This window comes from Camelus ferus, chromosome 11 (genome assembly GCF_009834535.1).
Source record: "Camelus ferus isolate YT-003-E chromosome 11, BCGSAC_Cfer_1.0, whole genome shotgun sequence".
Taxonomy (NCBI): Eukaryota; Metazoa; Chordata; class Mammalia; order Artiodactyla; family Camelidae; genus Camelus; species Camelus ferus.
This window is the reverse complement of record NC_045706.1, coordinates 74,523,229-74,547,277: the sequence shown is the minus strand read 5'-3', so window position 1 is coordinate 74,547,277 and position 24,049 is coordinate 74,523,229. Positions and strand designations below refer to the sequence as shown.

Below are 24,049 nucleotides of genomic sequence, written 5' to 3'. Positions count from 1 at the left end.
CCTGCCGTGGCCAGCATACGCTGGCCACTCTCCTGCTCATCTGTGGTCACTCAGGAGCAGCTCAGAATGAGAGACCCCTCTCCCACTGCTGCACCCTGGCTAACTGAGAGCCACTGAGCCACCGCACCCTAACACACACCAGGGACCCCTCCAGGAACTGGGCTCTCCTCAGCCCTAACCCGGCTACCAGTCCACCCACTAACTGGCTCTGAGCTAGCTATGACCTCATCCTTCGATCTGCCTAGTGGTTTGACCCCATGTCTCTGGGGGTAGGGCTGGAAGCGAGAAGTGGGGCTAGCAGTTGATTGATTAGCTCATCACCCCAAATCTCCCTCCTCCACCAGGCTCAATGGACTCCCTGCTGTTCCCCAGATCAGCACCCAGGTTTGTACCTTCTCACTCTCCTTGGCCTGGAATGTTCTTTTCTCCAATGCTACCTCATGTTGTCAGTCCCAGCCTCAGTACCTCCCACTCAATCTTCAAAGAGCAGTTCAAACACCACCTCCTCCAGAAAGCCTCCCTTGATCTCCCAGCCTGAGGTCTATCTCGCCCTGCGTGCACAGCAGCCTGGCTGTGGCCCCGCAGCAGGAGCTCGGCCTGCTGTATGGGAATCACCCCCCGCTGTCTGCTGCACCTGCCAGCCAGGAACCAGAGGGCAGGGGTTATACGTCTTCTTTTGTTTATCCCCAGTGCCCAGCACAGAGCCCAGCATGTAACTGATGTCAATAAGCACTTATTAAAGAATAGAGAAACAAAATGCCAAGTCTAGCCAATAAACAAGGACCCGTCCAGCAGTTTAAAGACCACTGGAAAGAAGAGTAGGTAACAATGTCTTGTATCATAACAATGAACTACTTCCTGCATAATCCAAACCCCCTGCTCATCACATATTCTTATCTTCGAAGTCCCAATACTATGTTTCGAATATCAGAGCAGAAGGAAGGACTCACTGAACTAACCTACAGTTTTGTCATTAAATATCTTGGGAAAGCCTCGATTCGGGTATTTGCCCCGGAGCTGCCAGACATCGAAGAAAGGTTTCCAGTCAATGTAATCCACCAGCTTCTGCAGGTCGTAGTCCTCAAAGACGCGAGTCCCGAGAAACGTGGGCTTCACTACCGGAAAGAAGAGCAGGTGTCAGTACTGACGCGGCCCGCGGCCGAGCGCTGCCTGCAGAGGCCTTCCCGCCCCCCACCCCCACCCGGCTCTGCTGGCTCCCACGCGCTGCCTCCCTCCTGTCACCGTAGGAGTTGTTTTACAAAGAGGGGAACTTTAAATTATCGTGGAGAAGGAGGAATTCTGCGGCACAGCTTAAATGAAGCTATTCTTCCCATGCAGCTGACTGACGCCGCCGCCCTTGGAAACTGTTCCCCCCACCCTTCTTCCACCCTCACCCCGCCCAAGGCAGACTTGGGTTAACCTTCACTTGTACAAATGAAGACAATACCAAAATGAAGACCACTGCAGAAAGACATCTAATAAGCCACTTAAGTAAAGTTTAAAAACATGATCAATAATCTGTATCGCCTACTGATAGAATCAAAGTCTAAGGAAATGCTTGGAAATAAGGCATCAGATTCAGGATCCTGCAGGGGAGCGAGGGGTCACAGGCGGTTTCCACTACATGTGTATTGTTCTGTCTTCTTAAGTGGGCAATGTGTCATTCTTTAAGGGGCTGGTGGGGACACACAGATGTTCAACACTCTCTTCTTTACGCCTCTCGTGATCCTAAGTTAAATAATGGTGAAGACTTCAGAGACAGATGGGGCCCCTGGGCTTCTGGGACACCCAGAGCAGCAACACCGCCCCCCACTCCACCAAGCCTGGGGTGGGTCTGGCCGGAGTCGGAGGTGACCACCTGGCTGCTGGCTTCCCACCTGTCGTGTCCTCAGTTTCCTGATCTGCAAATAGGGATCAGAGAAATCGTACTAAACCGCCACTCTCAGGCGTTCAGGGATAACACCGAAGTCTCCAGAGCACCCTTCTCTCGTCAGACAGTGAAAGTGAGAGGTGAAAGTATGGGCAAGGGAAAGTGCGTGCAGCTTCTTCGTTTTGCCTGGAAACATCTACCTTTTCCTGCAGTTCAGACCCTTTCTCATTTGCTCCTGTCATCTTCTTACTGCAGAGGACAACCCTTTCTGTGTAAACATTCTTATGCTGACTGGTCTGGTAATTAAAAAGAAACTACGGCTCTCCCCCTGACTGAAGCGTCCCCTCGTCTGAAGGCAGGGAGAAGCGCTCTTCGCGGGCTCGCTGACGGGTGCTACTCTCGAACAAGCTTGCTTTCCGGAGATTGAGGTCTGTTTGAGGTCTCACCACCAAAGACCTAGAGAGAAGCAGCTTTCCTTCTCCCTTTATTGACTTCCTACAACTATGCTAAGACTGGGCTGTCCTCAAAAACAAGGCTGTGGGCTGCACCTCAAGGGCCAGAGCCCTGAGGGCCCGGCATGGGTCAGCTGCACAGGAAAAGCATCACCACCGCTGCCTGGTGCTGCGAGCCTTCAGAGGACTGTTTCCACTGAGATGTATTTTGGGTGTTTGACTTGGTTAAAGTGGACTTTTCCTTGTGGTATTTTTCCAGTTTCAGAGTGAAAGGTGAAGGAGAAAATAATAGTTTGGACTGGTACAGTGATTTGTCTTTTTCAAAGGTTTACACATATTACCTTATTTTATCCTTACAACATTTCCATAAAGGAACTCCTTCTTTACATATAGAAACTGTCAAACATGGAAGCAAGATGCTCAAGGTCACCCTGGGATTCAGAGCCAGGAGCCAAGTTGGGATTAGAACCCAGGCTTCCCAACTCCCCACCTGCACTTTCCCACTAGACCACCCTGAACTGAGTCCAGAACCCAGCTCACCTACAGTTCCAACTCAGTTCTCTCCACTCCACTCAGCACGCGGAGATGTCATGAGCAATGGAAGCGGGTTTGAGATACTGCCCTGGAAGTATGGATTCAAATTAACATAAGCCCTGCTCACCCTGTCTTGGTTTTGCATTTGTATCACATGCCTCTCTGAGCCTGTCAAAATATCTCACCTGTTTTATTCCTTCATGGAACCCCTATGTGAGGCAAGAAAGGACGCCAGAAATGAGAAAGGGGAGGAACCAAATGAAAGAAATCAAAGGAGGGAAGCACCCGAGAGAGGAGAGAGTGAGCGGAAGCCAGAGACCCTGCTCTACTGCAAGGTCTTAAGGTCTGTTCAACGTGAAGCCATCTGCAAACTTCAGATTTCTGCACTCGCACCCGCCTGGGACCTGGACTGACGCAGTGACCCTAGAAGTCCTCTAGAACTGGCTTCCAGATGAAGGAGGCCCATCTAAGCACAGCACGGAGGAGAGAGCCTGGGTTTAGAAGATAGGTCAGTGACAGAATGCTAGTAACCTTTAACGTATTACCCGAAACTCAGTTTCTTCAAATTAAAGCGAGGATAATAGCACATTCATTACAGAATTGTGTCAAGGACTCAGAGCTGCTGCGGGTCAATCTCAGGACAGTGTTTGGTTCTCTTCATAAATGGTAACCACTGACTTTCGCTTTTAATCACCATCATTCATCCTCATCATTGGACACTAGAGCGTCAAGCTGCCTGTTTGGCTGTGTAGCCAAGTAAATGCACATGTCTCTTTGGCTCACAGTTGCCACATACAGCCTTCCTCTAACCAACAGCCAAACAGACCTGGGCGAGGCTCTGACAGCCAGTCAATACGGAAGCTGTTCTCTCTAGCTTGACTTAAGGTTAAGTATCTTCTCTCCTGTGGGAAAAAGAAAAGTTACTCAGAGACTCTAGGCTTTTTTCCAGCTGTTGCTATGGAAGTATGTCCAAGGAAGCCAGTAAGTAAGTTTTGAAAAAAGCCCAAGTTCTTTTATTAATGAAAACTTATATCCTAAAGAGCTGTCCCTTTTACACCCAGCATGGCTTCGATCAGCACAATAGCAGAGCGCAAAGGCTCAATAAACATCCATTACATGTTGACCTGTAAACGCAAGCTTTCCTTCTTGCTTGTTACCACATTTCCCTTTCCTGGCCGCCCCGAAATGCACCCCTCACTCCCCCCACACAAAGCCCAGTGAGCAGATAACCAGGAAGAAATATCCCAGTGGCCCCCAAAGAGTCATTATGCCCAGTCTCCCTGGATTCCCTAAAGCTGACTAGGGAGGGACAGTTCTCAACACATTATTCTGCACAGTGAGTGCTGGGCAATCAGGGAGAGAGGCTTACAATGGTCCTGACTAATGTCTTCATTTTCTCCCATTTTTTCCTCAAGAATAAGGATCTGTGGGAGTCGTTTCAGCACACTGTCTCAGTTCCTGTTCCCCTGCTGGCTGTGAGCTCATGTTTTATTCATTCTCATAACTCTGCTACCCAACACAGCACCCAACACCTACTGCTCACCCAGAAGATGTTTGGTGGAATAAATAAAATTAATTTTAATATAACCAAAAATTATTGGGAACTTAGACACTGAAGAACATTGATTTGAACTAAAAAAAACTGTACTTCTTTAAAATGATCCCAAACTTTACCCTCTTTTAAACAGTAAAGTCACATTAACAACTATGGGATTGGGTTATTACCCAAACAAGCAGGGACCTGTTTTTGTCACTTACCTTGAGAGACTCATAATGGTCCTGTCTAATAGCTTCATATTCTTCCATGATCTCTTCAAAGTACTCATCTTTTAGATTCTCATCTAACAGCTGAGAACACTGAAAATGCAAGATCAACGTTCAGTGACCGCAGAGCAGCAGCAGAGTAACATGTGCAGAATACCGCTCATCCTGGGGTCACCGCCTTCAGGAAGCTTTCCCGTGCTAACACCATGTCCTCTCCCTGCACCGCCTCTGCTGATTCCTGCCTGGGTGTGCAGCGAAGGGCGAACTCAGCAGGCCTGGGGCATTCCAGTCTTGCACATCCTAAAGAAAGGACTGGCCCCTGACAGCTCCTGGGAGATAAGCTCTAAGCCCCCCGAATATCCTGCCTGATACAGTGTCTGTCTACCTGGGCCACTGCAAACAGTTTATGTTAACACTGATTTATGGGGGGACTTGGCTTATGTGCTATCTGGCCTCTGGAGGGGCTGAAGACTGAGTAACTAAGGTCAGACAGGTGAGTATCCCCTGCCTACATGACTGACTTCCACTAAAAGTCCAAGACACTGAGGCTCAGATGAGCTTCCCCGGGTGGCAGTGCTCCGCACATGTGGTCACACGTCACTAACTAGTGGAAGAGCTGAGCACCAGGCATGTGACTCGATGGGGAGAGACACCTGGGAGCTGGTGCCCAGTCTTTTCTAGATCCCACCCGATTTCAATCTGCAACCTTTCATGGAAATCAACCAGGACTGGGAATCTAACAGTGTCTGAGTTCTGTGAGTGGCACATCTCGGGGACCCACAGCATGTTGGTCAGCCGCCCCTCCTCCCTGCTTGCCTCTCCATCACTGCACACACTCGGGTTCTCCTATCTGCCTGGGCAGCTACTTCCCTTACTAGAGGACAGGCCCTCTGACGGCAGGATCGCACCTCAACCACCTCCGTGCCCCTGGTTCCTAACTCAGTGCCTGGCACGTGGAAGGTGCATCCTCACTAAATGTCTGCTGATGGAACAAGGCTGATCGTCACAGTCAGCTATGAGCTTCTGCTAAGATAAGAAAGGAAGCTGATCATCTGAGAAATGTGAGACCACTCAGTAAACTGTAAAACTAGAATCAGCTAAATATTACTTACGACTAAAAAAAGCTGGTAGAAGAACAGCCACCATCAAAGCTCAAAATCACAAAGAGAACTGGCTGCTACTGGTCACACCAGTTCAACAGTCATAGCACTGCCCCTCCTCCAGCAGGACTTCCTAACACAGAACAAGGCAGGGAAGTTCAATGCCATCACCTGAAATTGAGCAAGTTGGGCTGGACGACGGCTAAAGGGCCAACCAGCTTTACATTTGTATAATTCTACGTGACTCTTCTAAGTATCTCTAAATAACAATCCAAAGCTAGAACACTCCCTTACACCATACACAAAAATAAACTCAAAATGGATCAAAGACTTAAACATTAGACGAGATACAATAAACCTCCTAGAAGAAAACACAGGCAAAACATTATCTGACCTACATCTCAAAAATGTTCTCCTAAAACAGTTTACCCAAACAATAGAAATAAAAGCAAGAATAAACAAATGGGACCTAATGAAACTTATAAGCTTCTGCACAGCAAAGGAAACCATAAGTAAAATAAAACGACAACCTACGGAATGGGAGAAAATTTTTGCAAATGAAACCGACAAAGGCTTGATCTCCAGAATATATAGGCAGCTCACACAATTTAATAAGAAAAAAACAAAACAACCCAATCCAAAAATGGGCAGAAGACCTAAACAAGCAATTCTCCAAGGAAGACATACAAATGATCAAAAAGCACATGAAAAAATGCTCAATATCACTAATTATCAGAAAAATGCAAATCAAAACTACGATGAGGTATCACCTCACACCAGTCAGAATGGCCGTCATTCAAAAATCCACAAATGACAAATGCTGGAGAGGCTGTGGAGAAAAGGGAACCCTCCTGCACTGCTGCTGGGAATGCAGTTTGGTGCAGCCACTATGGAAAACAGTATGGAGATTCCTCAAAAGACTAGGAATAGACTTACCATATGACCCAGGAATCCCACTCCTGGGCGTATATCCAGAAGGAACCCTACTTCAAAAGGACACCTGCGCCCCAATGTTCACAGCACCACTATTTACAATAGCCAACACATGGAAACAGCCTAAATGTCCATCAATAGATGACTGGGTAAAGAAGATGTGGTATATTTATACAATGGGATACTATTCAGCCATAAAACCGACAACATAATGCCATTTGCAGCAACATGGATGTTCCTGGGGAATGTTATTCTAAGTGAAGTAAGCCAGAAAGAGAAAGAAAAATACCATACGAGATCGCTCATATACGGAATCTAAAAACAAAACAAAACAAAACAAAAACCAAAAAAATACAAAACAGAAACAGACTCATAGACATAGAATACAAACTTGTGGTTGCCAGGGGGATGGGGTGGGAAGGGACTGGGATTTCAAAATTGTAGAACAGATAAACAAGATTATACTGTATAGAACAGGGAAATATATATAAGATCTTGTGGTGGCTCACAGCAAAAGAGAATGTGACAATGAATGAATGTATGTTCATGTATACTGAAAAATTGTGCTCTACACTGGAATTTGACACAACATTGTAAAATGGCTATAACTTAATAAGAAATGTAAAACCAAACAAACAAAAAGAATCCAATCCAATTTATGCCTGAGTAGGCGTAAAACCAAACAGCTTTATTAAAGAACATACTCAGTAAAGGCCACTGTGTGAAGTCTATAAAAAGGCTCCCAAATAGTATTCACGCCACAGAGTATTTCCCAGTCTCATATGAACCTCACTTCAGTGGAGTCCTTATTTAGGAAACTCAGCAGAGCTAATGAAAACAAGAAGGGGGTGCCTACTCCTGAGCCCCTCAAAGTGCATGCGACCCATGTGGATTTCAAACTCTGAGAAGGTAAGACCCCGATTCCTAGGACTTGACTGCACCAACATAGGAATAGTCGGGTGGCCAGAACATGCTGCCACAGGGACACACCCCTCCTGCTCCCAGAGCCACAGGGACAAGCCCCTGCCCAGGCTGACCTGCCTGCTGGAAACACGTTCATGGGCTAATCGATGTGATCCTTCCGCCAGAGAAATCAGAAACCATCCTGTGTTTTCATGCCACCAGACAGAGTACAGCTTTTCTTTTCCCTTTTTTCTTTTTCATGGCAAATTGCAGGCAGCACAATGAGAGGGAGTAAGTTGAAAACACATTCTATAATTTATAGAGAACTAAATATTAGTACCTTGCTTTTTAAAAGAAAGGGAAAGGAAGCAAGGAGGCATCCTCCAGTCTAAATCTCCAACTGTTATGTAACTGCCACATTCTGGAATCTCTCAAAGCCGTGAGATGGCACCCAGAGCACGAGCCTGTGCCGTGTTCACTGCAGTTAGACCAAGACTCTGAACTGACAGTCAACCTAAACAAATCAACCTAAACTAACCGTGCCGTGACTCCTGAAACGTGTCACCAGCACTTACCCAAAGGATTTATCATGAGACTTATGTATGAGTAATTTCAAAAGGCAGCTGTTTCTTTGTATGTGAAAACAGCCAACACCACTGGCTGGCTGACTGGACCAAATCGCCAAGAGCACAGATGCCCACACCCCGCCTCTGCCCAGCTCCCAGCCAGGCCCGCCGCGCGCTGGCTCACTGAGAAGGGGATGCAGGTCCTCACAGTGGAGTCCAGGGGCCGATTCCTGCCCAGCTAAAGTTCTCCCCTACCTGCAAGGGCAATGCTACCGCTGTGCACTTAAATAGCTCCGGCAGCCTGGGCTCCAAATGGGAAAAGTTCACAGTCATTCATTAGCATTTGAAAATAGCAACACGTCTTAAAAGAGGCTTGCTGGTTACTCAACCATGGGCCTGATACAAGCTCCTTATGAAACACAATCCAAGTATAAGAATTAAAAAATGGTTTTTAAATTGAGTTATAGAAATGTAGTTTACTTACACATTAGTCTATGTCAATGGCAGATAAAAAACTGCCATTTTGTGATTCCAGCCTAATTTAACTTTATCCTTCCTAATAAAGGAGATTCATTAAAAGTTAACAGAGGCAAGTTTCAGTGATGCAGCACAGAGTAAGACCACTTGCGTTCAAATCCACATGTGCTGCTGGAGGGGTGTGCAGCCTCAAGGGAGTTACTAACCTCTTCCTTCCTGTTTCCTCGCCCCTAGAATGGGGATAATGAAAGTATCTGCCTCATGAGGATTAAGTAAAAAATCCATGTACAAGACTTATCGCAGTGCTGGCACGCTGCAGATGTTTAACACCGTTTGCTATTGTTGTATAACTTCTACGTGAGTAAATTCACAGATCTCAAAGAACTCCTCTGGAAAATGGCTCAGGAAACGTGGCTGCCCCAGTCCAGGCTGCCTGATACCACCTGGTAGCTCCACAAATCACCAGTACTTTCCTGCCTGCGAATGTGAAGGTTGGACTAGGTCAGAGGTGCTTCAACCATGCTCTTTCGATGAGAACCAGGAGGGGATGAAGAGGGAGGGCTGCTCTTATCTACACCACACTGAGCTTCCAGGTGAGGCACCATGTAAAGACAAGACTTCTGTGACTAAAACAAACTTGGCAACCACTGGACCGCGTGGTCACTCAGAGTGCCACCAGCTATTATATCCTATTATTCAATGAAAATAATGAAAAGACCTAACAAGAGAGGACACTAGGATTCACTGACGGAGAAAAGCAGGAAAAAACACTTAAGTTTTTTTTTTTTTAAATTACATTCACTGAGAGAAAGAATCTATAATTCTGGGCAGATGCCTTTCCGTCCTTCAGTAGGATGAACTGGCCTATTCCAGGTTAAACGTCTTTCTACCTGGAAATAGGTCATTTAAAAACTTTTTTACATTCATTTTAGCCCTGGCAGGGAATTAAGAAAGTGCACATTATATCGTAAATATTTGTAAATGGCTGAAATCTCCCTCTGGGCTGGTGTCTCAGGACCTTGGACCGTTCCTCGGTTACTCCGACCGTCACTTCCAGTGCCAGCTCAGGAGGGGGTCTCTGGAAGCTCAGGACACACTCGCCTGGACTTCTGTGCAGCAATGCTGACACCTGCAGGGACACCATCACGAGCCCCAGGGCACTCTTTCAGTGTTCAGCAAAGCTGAACAGAAGTAAACAGAAGGCCTAGGGCGATACCCTTAACTCCGAATGCTCTGGTTTTGATTCACAACACATGTGAAGTAAGGCAAGGCTCCACACTTACCACCACCACGCTCTTGGATGCGTCCAGGACGTGGATTACAGGCGCACTGTATCTTGGAGCTATTTTAACTGCTGTGTGGGTTCTGAAAAGAGGGGTCAGGAAGAAAAACATATCCATCAGTGCTGACAGTGCCTACACAGCTCTTGTTCAGAACCATTAGAGAGAATGTGTTTCTACAGTGCTTTCCAGAGAAAGATTTCATGGTACTTATAAATATTGAACTTCAGATTTCCCCAGTAAAACAAGAATGACTTTCTGACACCCTAAGATGGGGACGCCGAGGGGAAAAGACATGGATTTTGACCCAAGCTACAAAGACGCCTACAAAAAAACAAGAAAGACTATGTCCTCAGCTCTCCACCAACGGGGTGGCCTGCAACCTTGCACTTGTGAGCAGCCTGTCTGAACTAAGGGAGCCAACCAGCCCGGATGACTGCACTTTGCTGTCATTAAGGTCAAGGGCAGTTTCTTCCTGTGATGAGCTGGGCCACCAACCAGGGGCCCAGGAGAACCAGACATTGGCAGGGGACACAGGGCACCACTCTCCAGCTGCTGCTCCCTATTCCTGGGAGACACCAACACTCCTCGACCCCAAGCCCTTCTTGTCCTTGGAGGAAGGAACCTCGGACCCTAAATAAATTCAACACAAAGTAACACAGAGAAGCAAAAGCAACAACAGTATCTTATCTTAACAATGACTTCACCCCAAATTCCTTTCGCCAAAACTGAAAACGTCAGTACTGAGGAAGAAGCACTCTTCAATCCTAAAAATGATCTAATTTTACCAAAAACTTGCCCCCTGCTGAACGTTCATACCAATAGCATAGACTCCTTACCTGCCTTCTCCTTCTAGAACACAACACATCAAGCTGAGGCCCGAGAACGCACACTCCCTCCCCTGCTGTGGCTGAGCCAGGGCCCTGAAGCTGGGCAGAAGTGGGACGTCACCACAATTCCAGGGGGAGGGCGGCACCAGGCCCTCACCCAGGACAGGCCATATTTCCAGCTTTTCTCCCCCTTCAGGAAGCAGCAGCTTTCCCCAAGTCAGATGCTTTCATATTCTTCGCCCTCAACTAAAATGTATTTCCTTGGAAAGATGTTCAGAATATGCTATTTTATGAGGAAAAATCAAAGTGGCAAAATAGTATGTTGATACAGTTTTATTTGAAAAACCAAACACCACCACCCTCAACCTGCTGCAACCAGCCAACCTTATATAAGTGTCTGTATATTTAGAAAACACAGAAACAGACCCTGAGGTGCCCACACTGGTTGCCTGGAGGTCAGAGGTGGGACCGAAGGTGGGAGGGGAGAGACTGAATTTTACTGTACATCCCTCTGAATTGTCAGACGTGTCCTAGTAAGTGTGGATCACTGAGGCCATTTTTAAAACCAGGAGAACACTGAAGGTGCAGTACCTGTGTGTGTTTTCAGCAGGCCTTATCTAAGGGAAAGCTCTGAAAACTCATTCACGACAAGACAGACAGGAGCACTAACAGCGCCCCCGCCGCTGTCTAAGCGCGTTTCCGCACGTCAACCGGAAGCCAGGGACTAAGGGCACGGCCACCAGAGCCAGCTATAGGGCTGCGGGACGGAAGTCAGGCCTGAGCCAGGCAGCGCGAGGCATGCCTCCTGGACGGCGAGGCCGGGCGCAGTGCCGCGGGAGCGGGCCGTGGACCTGGAGCAGCCCGACTGGCCCCACCGCCTCCTCAGGACTGCCTCTGCGCCTGCTGTGCGCTTGGGGACCAGAGATCTGAAGGCACTTCGGGTATTCTACAAGGAGGGAAGATTTTCAAACAACAGGAAAAGTTACAAAGAAGAAATTGCTTCCAGTTTCAAAACAGAACACAAGTCAGACTACGTGTACTGCTGCTTCAGTGGTCAGCAGCCCGAGCACACAAATACACCTCCGTGTTTTTCTGTATGACGTTCCCCCAGGAAACAGTATCTTACGACTGATGTGACTCCAGTGACGTCTCTTTCAAAGAAAGCCAGTAAAATGTTAAATTTCTAAATCAACATATTTATTAAGCATCCAATCAAGGGTTTTCAGTATAATTCTCGCCACTGTCTCTTTGAGGATCTTCTGGGAAGGGGCAGTGAGAAGAAATGGATGGATTCCACAATTTAAAAAAATAAAACAAAACAAATAAAAGCAAAGTGCTGCTTTCCAACATAAAAACGGCCCAAGCTGGATGAGCACAGGCATGAAATCCGAGCTTGCCTGCCGTCAAGAGCGCTTCCGGTTTCCTTGTGAAATAATCTGACACTGATTCTGCTTTTTCTAAGCTTCCATTTACGTGCACTTCTCCAGCTGGAAGATGTCTTTCTGAAGTCTGCAAACCACTGGAATCTCTCTTCCTGTTCCTACGTACCAAGAACAGAGGGCTAGACACTGAGGCTGAACCCCAAATCCATCTCTGCTAAGTCACTCATCAAAATTTACGATTTAATCAATCACCTCCCATACTTGCTAAATGGACGTGGTAGTGTTAACCTTGGAAGACCTTTCTTTAACACTCTGAAAAGAGTAAGTACTCCAAGCATTTACTTCATATCACGTCCTATCCCAGGATTAAAGTGTTCTACATAAATGCACATGACCAAAACTTAAAGTTTGATGAGAAAAACGAGAAACAGAAGTAAAGATGGTAAAATTGAAATGGAATCAGGAAATTAGCATGTAAAATTCATTCCATGAAATGCTACACACAGGCCTGAGCTCTAAGCTTCCCTGCAGTCTATTCAAAGGGGAAAATAACATCAGTTATGTGATTCAGCACCTTACTTCACAATAAAAAAAGAACAACTCGGAAAATTATCTCCAGCTTTGAGCAATGTGACTTCCTATTGAATTCTCCAACTTAAATTACACAAAAGATAATTGAAAAAGACACTTTGCAGTTATTGGCTTTAAACCAGTTAAAAATTAAGAGCTAACTGCCAGACTCGTGCCCTTGAGAAGTTCTGCAGCTAACGTGGTTCCTAGCTTGTGCTATAAAGCCATCTGTATTACAGACAGGACAATACTCAGTCTCCTACTCTCCCACAGCTGCAGGTAAAGAGGGACCCTCCAAGCACATTTCTACCCATATGTGACCCCACGTCTGCATAACCCTTTCAGCCTCTCCAAGGATCCATCCTTAACGCCTCATTTCGAGTGTCTCGGGGGTGCCGTTCTAATTCTATCAGGCTCCTCGCCACAGGCCCCTGAGGTCTGGAAAAGCCATGCTGTTACATTCCCTCAGAGATCTGCTTCCATGAGAACTTGGAAGTCCTGAGCCTCCATCTGCTCAAAAACAGTTAGCAAAGGAAAGAACTGGGCCACTGCCGAGCCCTGGAGAGGTCTGCAGGAGGTAATAGCAAGGGTTTCGGAGACAGTCAAACTCCTCAGTATTTTCTAGCAAAGCTGACACTCCTAGGGGCAGATGGCTTCTTACACAGATACAAAAAACACTAACCATAAAAGAAGAAACTGATATATCAGACTTCATGAAAAAGAAAAACTTTCATTACCCAAAATATCACTAAGACAGCAAAACGTAAGAGATGAATCTATTTAAAATATGTATTTCTGATAGAGCCTATACCCAATATAAATAAAGAATGCATACAGATTAATAAGAAAAAGGGCAGAATACCTAATTTAAAAAAAACTTAAAAAGCATATCCATATGTCAATATGCACAGGAAAAGGCACTCAACATCATTAGTTAGCAGAGAAATACAAACGAAAACCTTATCAGCCTGTTACTACATACACACTAAAATGGATAAAACTGGAAAGGATGTGGCACTCACAACTGCTGGTGGGAGTATAAATTAATACAGTCGCTTTGGAAACTACTCTGCAGTATCTAATGCAGATGATCACACGCGTACCCTGTGACCCAGCAAGCCTGCTTTGGGGCAGAAACACACACAAAGCAGCGTTCTGTGTAACAGCCCCAAACTGGGAAACCCAAAGTCCACGGCCCGTAGCACCACCGCCCGTAGCGCAGGTAAACATGCCCCAGTGTATTATGCGAGGCAATGTTATATCACAATGGAAAAAAAAGAAACAACTACTGTAACAACGAGTTTGGGCCTCAAAGACACAGCGTTGAGCCAGTCACAGAAGAAGACCCGTAACAGGATTCCACTTATACAAAGCTGAAATGCAGGCAAAGCCGAACTCTGGCAACAGAAGAGACAAGAGCAGCTACTGGAACGGATGACTTGGGTGGGTGTATCCAGCGAAGTCCCTAGGGTGTCATTAATGTTGTTTTTCTCAGTCTGGAGGTTGTTATGTAAGCGGTTTCATCTTTGCAAACGTCCATCAAGCGGGGGCTCTATGATTTGTACACTCGCTTCTGCATGGCCGCTAGACCTCAGTCACACAGGGCTCAAGGAAGCCCGACTGCAGGTGTGAGACCTTCGCCCACTGTCACTGCTTCAGAATGGAGTCAGAGCGGGGAATTTCACACTGAAGTTCTTGGAGGTTGCATGAGAATCTGTTTTTCAAAGGCTGCTCTAGCACCACAGTGGAGAAGGGGATGGTCACCTGGAAGCTACTGGCTTTTATTTTCTAAATAATTTCTCAAAAATTGCACAGGCATGAACGAGAACAGAACCAGAAAAGCTCACTGAGAAATAAACACTGGAGAGCTGAAGAAAGCCTGGGAGGTCAGAGGACCCAGATTTCTGTCTTCACAGAGGAACACATCACAGTTCCCCCGATGATAAGAGATATTCGGCAACAGCATGAAGATAGTGGGTGATTTTTGATCTGATTAATTTTACCTTCATATACCAGGCTCTAACTGTTAAGAGTCTTTTATGCCTAATTTTTTCAGTGATGTATCTTGAGAGGCTAGTCATGTTTCTTCTTCTTTTTTGAGAAATCTCTTTAGTCTGGCAGCTCTTAGTTGGTTAAGAGATATACTAGAATCATTTACTGATCATGCTCCAACTTGCACAAGTAGCACTATGTGGCTTCCTGATACTGAACTTCTGAGTGTAGTGTCCCACCATACAAAATGGTTCTTATTTTGAAACCAGCATCACATTTCCGTAACTCATAAAGCTTTTCATTGTATCTGCTCATTTAAATATTTATTTATCCTATTTTACAACTGTGATTCTACAAAGTCTTTCATTCTGACAGTCATCTGTAGATTCTCCCACCATTCTCTTTACTGAGCTAATGAATATTCACACTATGATCATCAGCTACCCAAGACCATGCTCACTGAAACCCTAGTTATCAATGGCTGGTCACGTCCCTGGAGAACATATCCTGGCAGATAAGCCCTCTGAAAAAACACGCCCAGTTTTCTAATGTGAGCAACAACAGCCACACTACCGAGCCCCTCAGGTATGAAAGCAACTAAACCACGCAGAACACTGACCACGCATGGAAAGGACCCATGCAGATCATGAGTAGAAGGATGGCTAATTCTATGTGCCAATTTGCCTAGGCCACGGTACCCAGTTTTTGGTCAAACAACAATCTAGATGTTTCTGGCAAGGTGTTTTTTAGATGTGATTAACATTTAAGTCAGCGGACTAGGAGTGAAGCAGATTACCCTCCATACTGTGGGTGAGCCGCATCTAACCAATTAAAGACCTTAAGAGAAGAGACCGAGGTCCCCAGAGGAAGAAGGTCTTCTGCCTCCAGACTCAAGACTGCAACAGCAACTCCTACCTGGTCTCCAGTCTGCCGCCCTTCCCTGCAGACAACAGACTTACCCGCCCCCATAATCACATGAGCCAGTTCCTTAAAATAAATCAAATCCCGCCCCCCTCTGCACCTGCTGTTTAAGGAGATACACACACATCCAACTGATCCTCTTTCCCTGGAGAGCCCTGACTAACACGAATGGCTTGATGTACAGTTGCCTCCAGCACGGCAGGAACCCCAGAATAGCCCTGACCCGGCATCCATCACACTTTGTAGCAGAAAAGCAAACTGCAAGCCAGTGGGACCATCAAGGACAAAGCTCCATCTGGGCACTGCTCTCTGCCAAGGTGAGCTACATAGGGCATAAGGAGTGTGTCATAAAAAGTCTAATACCTGTAATTAACATACCTCTCACCAAGCAATCATTATGATCATGGCCCCAGGAAAAATCTGGCAAACTGAGTAACGATCATGTGACCAACTGGAACTTTCTCTTCTTTAAATTATTTGACCCAAACGTTCCCAAAAGGTTTCCCTTTCAAAAACAACTTCCCAAAGGATCCTTTGATTCTTTGTCTCTAGGTCAGCCTCCTATCTCAACTATTACAAGGTCAGAATTTCTTCAAGAGAACCTGGAATTATTCACTCAGACACCTGCTTTAAGACAGGGAGTGGGCCAAAGTTCAAACAATGGCTCTGTGCCAAGAGGCACAGCTTCTCCACTCAGTTTTATTTCAAGAGGAATAAGCGTTTGTTAGAAGTCTCAGGAACTGGACGGGAGGTGAAAGGATTAAGGAAAAGATGATTGCAAGTCAGAGGAATCCACACACAGGCAGAGGGTGGGGAGATGACAGGAGTTTCTTGCAGCATGCACCCAAATTATGCTGGCTCTTGTCCACGTGAAGACCAGAAAGTTCATATGTTTATATAATAAGAAGCCAACACACTGTGCATAAGGAAAAACTCAGGTTTTATCACTGTTTCTAAACGCTGGCATCTAAGAGAACTTATTGTGAAGCAGAAAGCTCATCGGCATGACCTACCTCGAAGTGGTGGCTCCTCCAATCAGCAACGGGATCTTTATAGCTAACCTCTCCATCTCCTTAGCAACAAAAATCATTTCATCCAGGGAAGGAGTAATGAGTCCTGACAGGCCGATTATATCTATGATTTAACAAAAAAAAAAAAAAAAAAAAAAAAAAGGACAGTAAGAAGGAAGATGAGACAAAAAGAGGAAAACTCATTTTTAAGACTCCAATAAAGGCCACAAGACAGAACATAAATTCCCAATTTCTAATTCTGAGACTTCTTTTTTGACTGAGGGTTTTCAATTTGCTGTTTGTTTTTGGTAGTAAATGTGATGTGCAACTTAAAAGTTGCAGTAATATGCCTGCCACAGTTTGGGGAAGCCATGCAATAAAGCATATGGTCAGCTCATGATTTCCTAGACTCAGCATGTCAGTGTCTGAAGAAACAAAAACGCAAACACACTCAGAGGAAAAAATCCAATACAAAGTGTTCTCTTATGAGAAGCCTGTCCTGTCCCATTCCCCTTCCTCAGAGCTATAACGGAGTCTCACAGTTGCCTGGTCAACCCTCCAACCGCCATTACTAATGACAATGCAGGAGCCCCAGGCAGGGCTGGCACCTGCTTGTCTGAATGTCCCACCCATCCCACGTGAGCTGGGCCATTCCTGTTCACTGACAGACAGACACTGGGGGAAGCGACATTTACTGCAATGCACAGTACCTGCTTTGTGGTCAAGAGCAGCTTTCAGTATCTTATCACAGGGAGTCATGACCCCTAAATCAATAACTCTGGGACACAAAAATGAGAGGTGAGAAAACTAATGAGAACACATTAGCGACAAAGCTAAATGAACTTTTTTATTTAGCCACTAAATACTGCTCTAAACTAAACTGGAATCACACTGAAAAGCTCGTCTACCACCACCACCACGCCTGTCACTTATTAGGGACGGACTGTGCGCCAGGGACTGTGCCGAGCTTGTTCAAACAGCTTCGCTGATAGAATTCACTGAGCATATAATTCACCGTTTAAAGCATACAATTCAGTAGTTTTTGGTACAGGACATTATTTTCTAAGCTCTGGTAAAATATATGTAATATATAACTTGCGATTTTAACTATTCTTAAGTGTACAATTCGGTGGCAATAATTGCAGTCGATCACAATATTGTGCAACCATCACCACTTGTTTTCAACTCTTTCATCACCCCAAACAGGAGACCTGTCATCACTCAGCAGTGGTTCCCATCCCCCGCGCCCCCGCCCTGGCATTCGCCTCCTCCGTATATTTACACAAGTGGACTCATGCATTGTTTGTCCTTTTGTGTCTGCTTAGTCTCCGAGCATAATGTCTCCCAGGCACATCCACGCTGCAGCCTGTGTCAGCACTTCCTTCCTCTTACAGGCTGAGTACTACTCCATGCACGCATGTGCCATGCGATGTTTGTTTATACACTCATCCGTCTACAGCAGGCACCTGGGTTGTTTCCACTACACCAAGCTCTCTACATAAGCAATCTCGCTTCATCCTCACAGGAATTCGATGATGGAAACACTACCATGGCCCATTTTTTGGGTTTTCATATATTTACTTCAAGCATTTATCCAAATATTTATATATAGGATGGATTACTATAAATGGGATTATTGCATCAAAGAATAAAAATATTTTTATGATGTTTAATTTATATTTTAAATTTGATTTTGACGTAGGTCTACCAATTAATACTTTTTTTTTTTTAAATTCTTGAAAACGATTTTAATGAGGAAGGACCCTGAGAAGTGTCGGCCCAGAAGTTAAGCATCCTGTCCAGTCAAACAACTAATAAGTAGCAGGGTTGGAATCTGAACCTGGATCTGACACAAAACCCATCCTCTTAGCACTTAGGCCAATAAGAAGATGCTTGGGAAGCCCATTCAGTAAATATCCATCGCATGTACTACTTTGGAAGCCATCAAGAAGGGTAATCAAGAAGAGGTCAGTTCCTGCACACAGAAAGCTGACAATAAGGAACTCTGGTTACCCAAGTCAAGGGAGAGAGAGACTGAACCAGGGAGCAGTTCACCAAGAGAAATGAAGTGAGACTCAAAGGAAGGGCTGACCCTGGAGGGGCACACATGAGGAGGAGGGCGAAACTGGGCAGAAAAAGCCTGGAGCACACCCTGAGAGAACAGACTGATACCAAGGAATTTTAACTCGTAGAAGAGATACCTTTCTGAAACTCAGAACAAACAGGATTTCTGCCCTGGAAAATATTCTATATACTGCTCCTCTATCCTAGATTTATTGAGCACCCATAACGCCAGACATTTTTACGATTTAATTTTATCATGAGTATTTCTTTCAAAGATGCTTTTAAAAACTACAGCATGCATTTTCACTTATTTCACAATGTCAACAATTCTCAAGTAGGCAAAATAATTTTAAATAAAAAAATCAGTGCTTAAGAACTACTACCAGACATAGTATCGGCAGCTACCAGTAGTAGGTGTTGGACACCGGGGACAGGGAGGAGCCCTGCTTCTCAATATATACCCTTTCATAGTGTTGGAGTTTTTAGCTTGTTGCCATATTACTTAAAATTTCTAAAAAAAATAACCTAGCACATACGGACCCCTCAGCACGCAGACAGTGTCAGTCAGCGACAGCTATATTCAGGTTTGCCAGCGCCCACCCAGCAGAAGACAAATGCTGTAGGTTTTGATGGCGGGGCACTGCAGGCTGTAACAGGAGCCAGGCGGCACGTTTTTTTTTTTTTTTAGCACATTGAAGAAAAGTCTGATAGCTGGATTTGCTAAACTACAACTAAGCACAGACCACTGCATATAAAACTCAGCGTAGTAGCATACTGCCTAAGACAAAATGGCGTGCATTTCAAAACTGACTTTTCAACATTGTATACCTTTAAAATATTCAATTAAAATCATCAGTGCGATGGCAAGAATTGTCTTGCTCTCAGTTCTTTTTCCTTCTTTCTGCAGTGCATCTCTCAGGAATACTGCGTGCATGCTTGCTCTGAGGAAAAGCAAGACCTCACGGCTGGACAGAAATGGAGGAAGGAGAAAGTTGTGGGGAGGGAGGTCCGAGAGGGAGAAGAGGGCATGTCAATGGCAGCAATCAGTTCAATGTTCAGAACATGAAGTTTGACATTTCTTTAGCTATCCAGACGGAAATCTCAAACAGTCGACTGGATATGTAAGTCTGAAGTCCAGGTGAGAGATATAACTTGGGACTTGTCGCATATTAGATGGTATTAAAAAGTCCCAAGACTATGTGTAAAAGATTAAGAAAAATAAGCTGCCAAAAGCGGGGGAGCAAGCGGAGAGGGAGAAAGCGGGGAGGAGGGGAGAGCGGAGAGATGCAAGAGAAACGCCTTCACGAGACAGGACGAGATGGCCTAAGGCCGTCCAGGCCCTCGTCCCCCAGGGGTGCTCCCTGTACCTGCAGCACCAGCGCCACCTGGGAGCTCGTCAGAAATGCAGAACCTCAGGTCCAGACCTCCTGTAACCAGATCTGACCTTCATCAAGATCCACAAGTGATCAGAAGGACCATTACAGTCTGAAAAGCACTAGGCAGTGAGGACAGACAGAGAAGAGGTCCAAGGGCTGAGCCCGGACACTCGCCCATTCAGGGGTTGCAGAGAGGGAGGCTCAGCGGTCACTGAGGTAAGAGAGGTCTGCTCACAGTGAGCTAGGGGACTGGGTACAAGTTCAGTTTCCAACTTACTAGGTTGCCTTAGGAAGTCTTGCTGGGAAACAGCCAACTATACCACTGTTTAGAGGGACCTTTCCCACTGCTTTCCTGCACAGAAAATAATATTCATGGCAGCGGGATACACGAAGGAGGCTGCTCACCGCCACGACAACCAGTTGAGGGCTGAGGCTGCCCCTGCCCACCCTAGAAGAAGGGGTTTGGTTTCTCAGCACATCTGAGCTGAAAAACTGCTGGCAAGTTCTACATGAAAACAAAGTATGACAAGTGCTCCAACAGGGCATTTACAGTGTGTCATGGGAGGCAAACTGGGTAACAATCAGAAGCATCCCAGGGAGTGACAGCAGCTGAATTTTGAAAAACTAAGTAGGTGTTAGCTAGATGAAGGCCCAGAATCACGAACAACTGGCCATGGGAACCCTGGCTGAAGGAGGGATCTGAAGGCTGGGTGACACCCATCCCTGTCTTCTGTGGCCGCCGCCATTCTTCCCACCACCCTTCCCACCTTCTCTCCCTTTACTTCGTCCTGCCTCCCCCACACACCTCTCTGCCTCTCTTGGCTTTGCCTTGGTTTCCATCCTGCACTCTGAGCCACACCCCATGTCTATAGGCCTCTTCTTAGACAGATTCTTATATTCTACCACATGAGTGATTAAATAAAATAAAAATGAATATTATGGAATTTTAAAAACTTTATAATCATCTTTCTCAAGTGCTTATAACAGAGCTGTTAACACAAGCATTTAATTCAGAAAAGAATGTAAGATGCATTAAATGCTTTAGCAAAGGCATCCAATCCTATTTGAGAATACATACAGTTTAGAAAATAAAATATTGTAATAGGTAAAGTCCCTTTTGCTCTCCAGAAGGAATGAAAATCGAAAATAAGGCTGGCTTTGCATCTGCACCCACTTCAGGTGCCTCACATTTGCTGTCACGTGAAGTGAAGTTAAAGGTGGCAGCTTGTTTCTGATCCTGCAATTCACATGTGCCACCACTGGATGGGAGTACCCCACCAGTTTGCAGCCCCAGCGAAGGTTTCCAGCCTGTGGCTAAGGTGTCTGTCAATAGACGAATGATAAAGATGTGATCTATGTACAGGATGGAACCATGAGAAGCCACAGGAAAGAAGGAAATCCTGCCACTGTGAAAACATGGATGAGCCTTGGGGGCATTATGCCAAGTGAGATGAGTCAGACAGAGAAAGACAAATACCCTGCGTGTGCGATGCTTCTGTAGGGAATCTAAGGAAGCCGAACATACAGAAACAGTAGAATTGTGGTTACCAGGGGCTGTGGGGTGGGGAAAAGTCGGTCAAGAGAAGCTTGAGAGTTCTAGAGAGCTAATACACAGCGCTGTGAATACAGTTAGAAGCACTGTATGATCCGCTCCAGCGTGCTGAGAGTTGATTCTTATCACTTCACAAGGTTTACTCATCAAGGCAAAGAGGAATGAGAAACTGCATTAGGATTTGGTACTGGATGGTTTGCTAGACTCACTCACTAGCTGGGTGATTCAGCCAAGCATCAGCCTAGCGATGCCCAGCAAAAACACACATCCAAGCACATCAGGCAGATCTTGGGGCCACCCGTCTGCTAGCTGATGTCGTAACATTAAACACACCAACACCAAGGGTCCACGTGTAATGAGACACAAGACCCAAACGGGTGTTTGACCTGATAGAAAAAGTCTGCACACTCACTTATTTTTTGTAAAAGAATAAAGTTTCATCAGACGTTTCTCCAGTCACTTACTAGCAGAGTTAAGCAAAAGTTATCTTACTAGCAAAGACAAGCAGACCTTCAGTGCACAAGCTAAAGGAACTGGATGTACTGGGGGAAAGCCTCTGGTCTGATAAGCTGCTTTCACTGCTGACATTCGTCTTCAGCAGCACCCTGGAGAAATGCCACAGCTCTCCCTGGCCTCTTAAAATGTCTTTACTGGAGGGAAAAAAACATTCCTAATATGATTCTCTCAGCTACTTACCCATTCTTCCCAATAAACAATGATAAACACATGACAATGATATCTCAAGGACTGGTTTAGTAAGTTTGCCTTTTCCACAGTTCCTGTCCCATTATCATCGGCTTTTTAGCCTGATAAACAGGAAATTTCTTAAATGGAGAAAAGTTAACTAAATCATTTTGGTGTCTCAGATACAAATGCACGGTATGTAACAGGTGATCTATAAACATTTATAGCTGAACTGAATTTTAACTAATTGTGATGAATGCAAATAGAAACCAACAACACAGGGTTTGAGGTGAGACAACAGCAGAAATGTCATAGACTCCAGGAAGCAAACACCTCATCCAAATACTTACTCTATAGGTAAAATCTCATTAGAAAAACCTCCACTGTAGCTCTAATGTATTAAAAAAAAACATTCCAAGAACAATATTCCTCACTTCCAGGGTGGGAGAGAACCTGAGCCTTCTGACAGTGGGGCGGGCGGGCAGGCAGGCATGCCAGTGCCTGGGCAGACAGTCAGGGGAGAGGGGGAAGTCCTGATACCTCTCCTCCATCTCCATCTTTCTGAATGGTTCAGAGTTGCATTTACTTAGCCCTGAATGCAGAGGCGGATAAACGTGTTGAAGCAGGGAGGGGGCTGAAAGGCTAACTGGTGTGTGACAGCGGGAAGATGGAACTCTGTGGGGGCACAGCTGTAGCTGCAGTCAGGTCTTCTCTACAGTGAAAACAGCACATTGCAAAGAAGTCCATGACTCAAAAGGACTGCTGGCTGGACGTGGACCAGAGAAGACACAGTTATATTAGGCTTTTCCTTGTAGAGAGTATGTTGAAATGTGAGCAGAACATGCACTTACATGAGCTCTCAAACGGACACAAATGTGTGCTGAATAACTACTCAAGCATAATGAGACACATAAGGGATTTCGCTTGAGCACAGCACTCGACAACCAGCTTCATCAATACCAGGAGGTGTGCACGGCTCTGTTCTAAGGCAAAGAGCAAGAGCTGCACAGTCAAGGCTTCTTCTAAAGCTCCATCTGGCCAAGCTCTTGTAAGATCTTGGCTCTAAAACCTGGCAGCTCACCGAGAGTAAAAGGGAATATGCTCCAGGCCGCTGACCGTGGGGTGGAGCCCAGTGTTCTAGCCTCTGGCCTGAAGTCAACTCCCAAGAAGGCTCTTGGTTGTTTTGACTCTGCTTGAATAGTTTTTACTCTACTTTATGTCCTTATTGAACATACAACAGATTAAATAATAACTAACTTCTTTCACTTGAGAAGGTATGTTCAATGTAGAAAATTCGAAATCACAGTGAAGAAATTAAATATAACCTCTATCACCTATTGCCATACCCCACCCCTCTCACCCAATAAAGAATCAGCCTGTTAACGCTTTTATTTAAAAGAAGAAAGGATTTGAAAGGGGTGGGTCTTGACTCACCTGAAATTGTTGCACCCGAGGACCACTCCAACGATGTTCTTGCCTATGTCATGCACGTCCCCCTTGACGGTGGCCAGCACGATGGTGCCTTGGTAAGGGTCCTGGAGAGAAAGTCAAGCAGCTCAGCACTGCTGTGGTCATTTCAGAGCGGACCACCCAGTTCTCTAGAGCCAGACAGGCGTCGGCACAGAAGGCACTTTAATACAACCAAGATGGCCTCCAAGATAGACCTGGAACCCAAATCACATGCTCTGTCAGTAGAAAGGAGGCCCACCTAGTTGGTAGCTCAGGGAGCTTCAACCAAGATCCTGGACTCCATCACCTCAAAGAACAGTGTCAGTTCAGTACAAATAGT

At 45.6% G+C, this 24,049-nt stretch overlaps 1 protein-coding gene across 5 annotated transcripts in view; it reads right to left on the bottom strand.

Annotated features, from left to right (window-relative positions):
• MTR (5-methyltetrahydrofolate-homocysteine methyltransferase) overlaps positions 1-24,049 on the bottom strand; it is an 89,244-nt gene that overhangs the window by 10,124 nt on the left and 55,071 nt on the right. For all 5 annotated transcript variants that reach the window (XR_004324167.1, XM_032491922.1, XM_032491925.1 and 2 more), the window contains exons 22-28: positions 23,695-23,795; positions 17,295-17,362; positions 16,588-16,708; positions 9,883-9,964; positions 4,615-4,713; positions 3,683-3,758; positions 960-1,115 (exon numbers count right to left, since the gene is read on the bottom strand). Coding sequence is in view for 4 of the 5 variants with exons in the window: in XM_032491922.1 (XP_032347813.1) it covers positions 960-1,115; positions 3,683-3,758; positions 4,615-4,713; positions 9,883-9,964; positions 16,588-16,708; positions 17,295-17,362; positions 23,695-23,795 (703 nt within the window). In the remaining variant the exon portion in view is untranslated. The remainder of the gene's footprint in view (positions 1-959; positions 1,116-3,682; positions 3,759-4,614; positions 4,714-9,882; positions 9,965-16,587; positions 16,709-17,294; positions 17,363-23,694; positions 23,796-24,049) is intronic.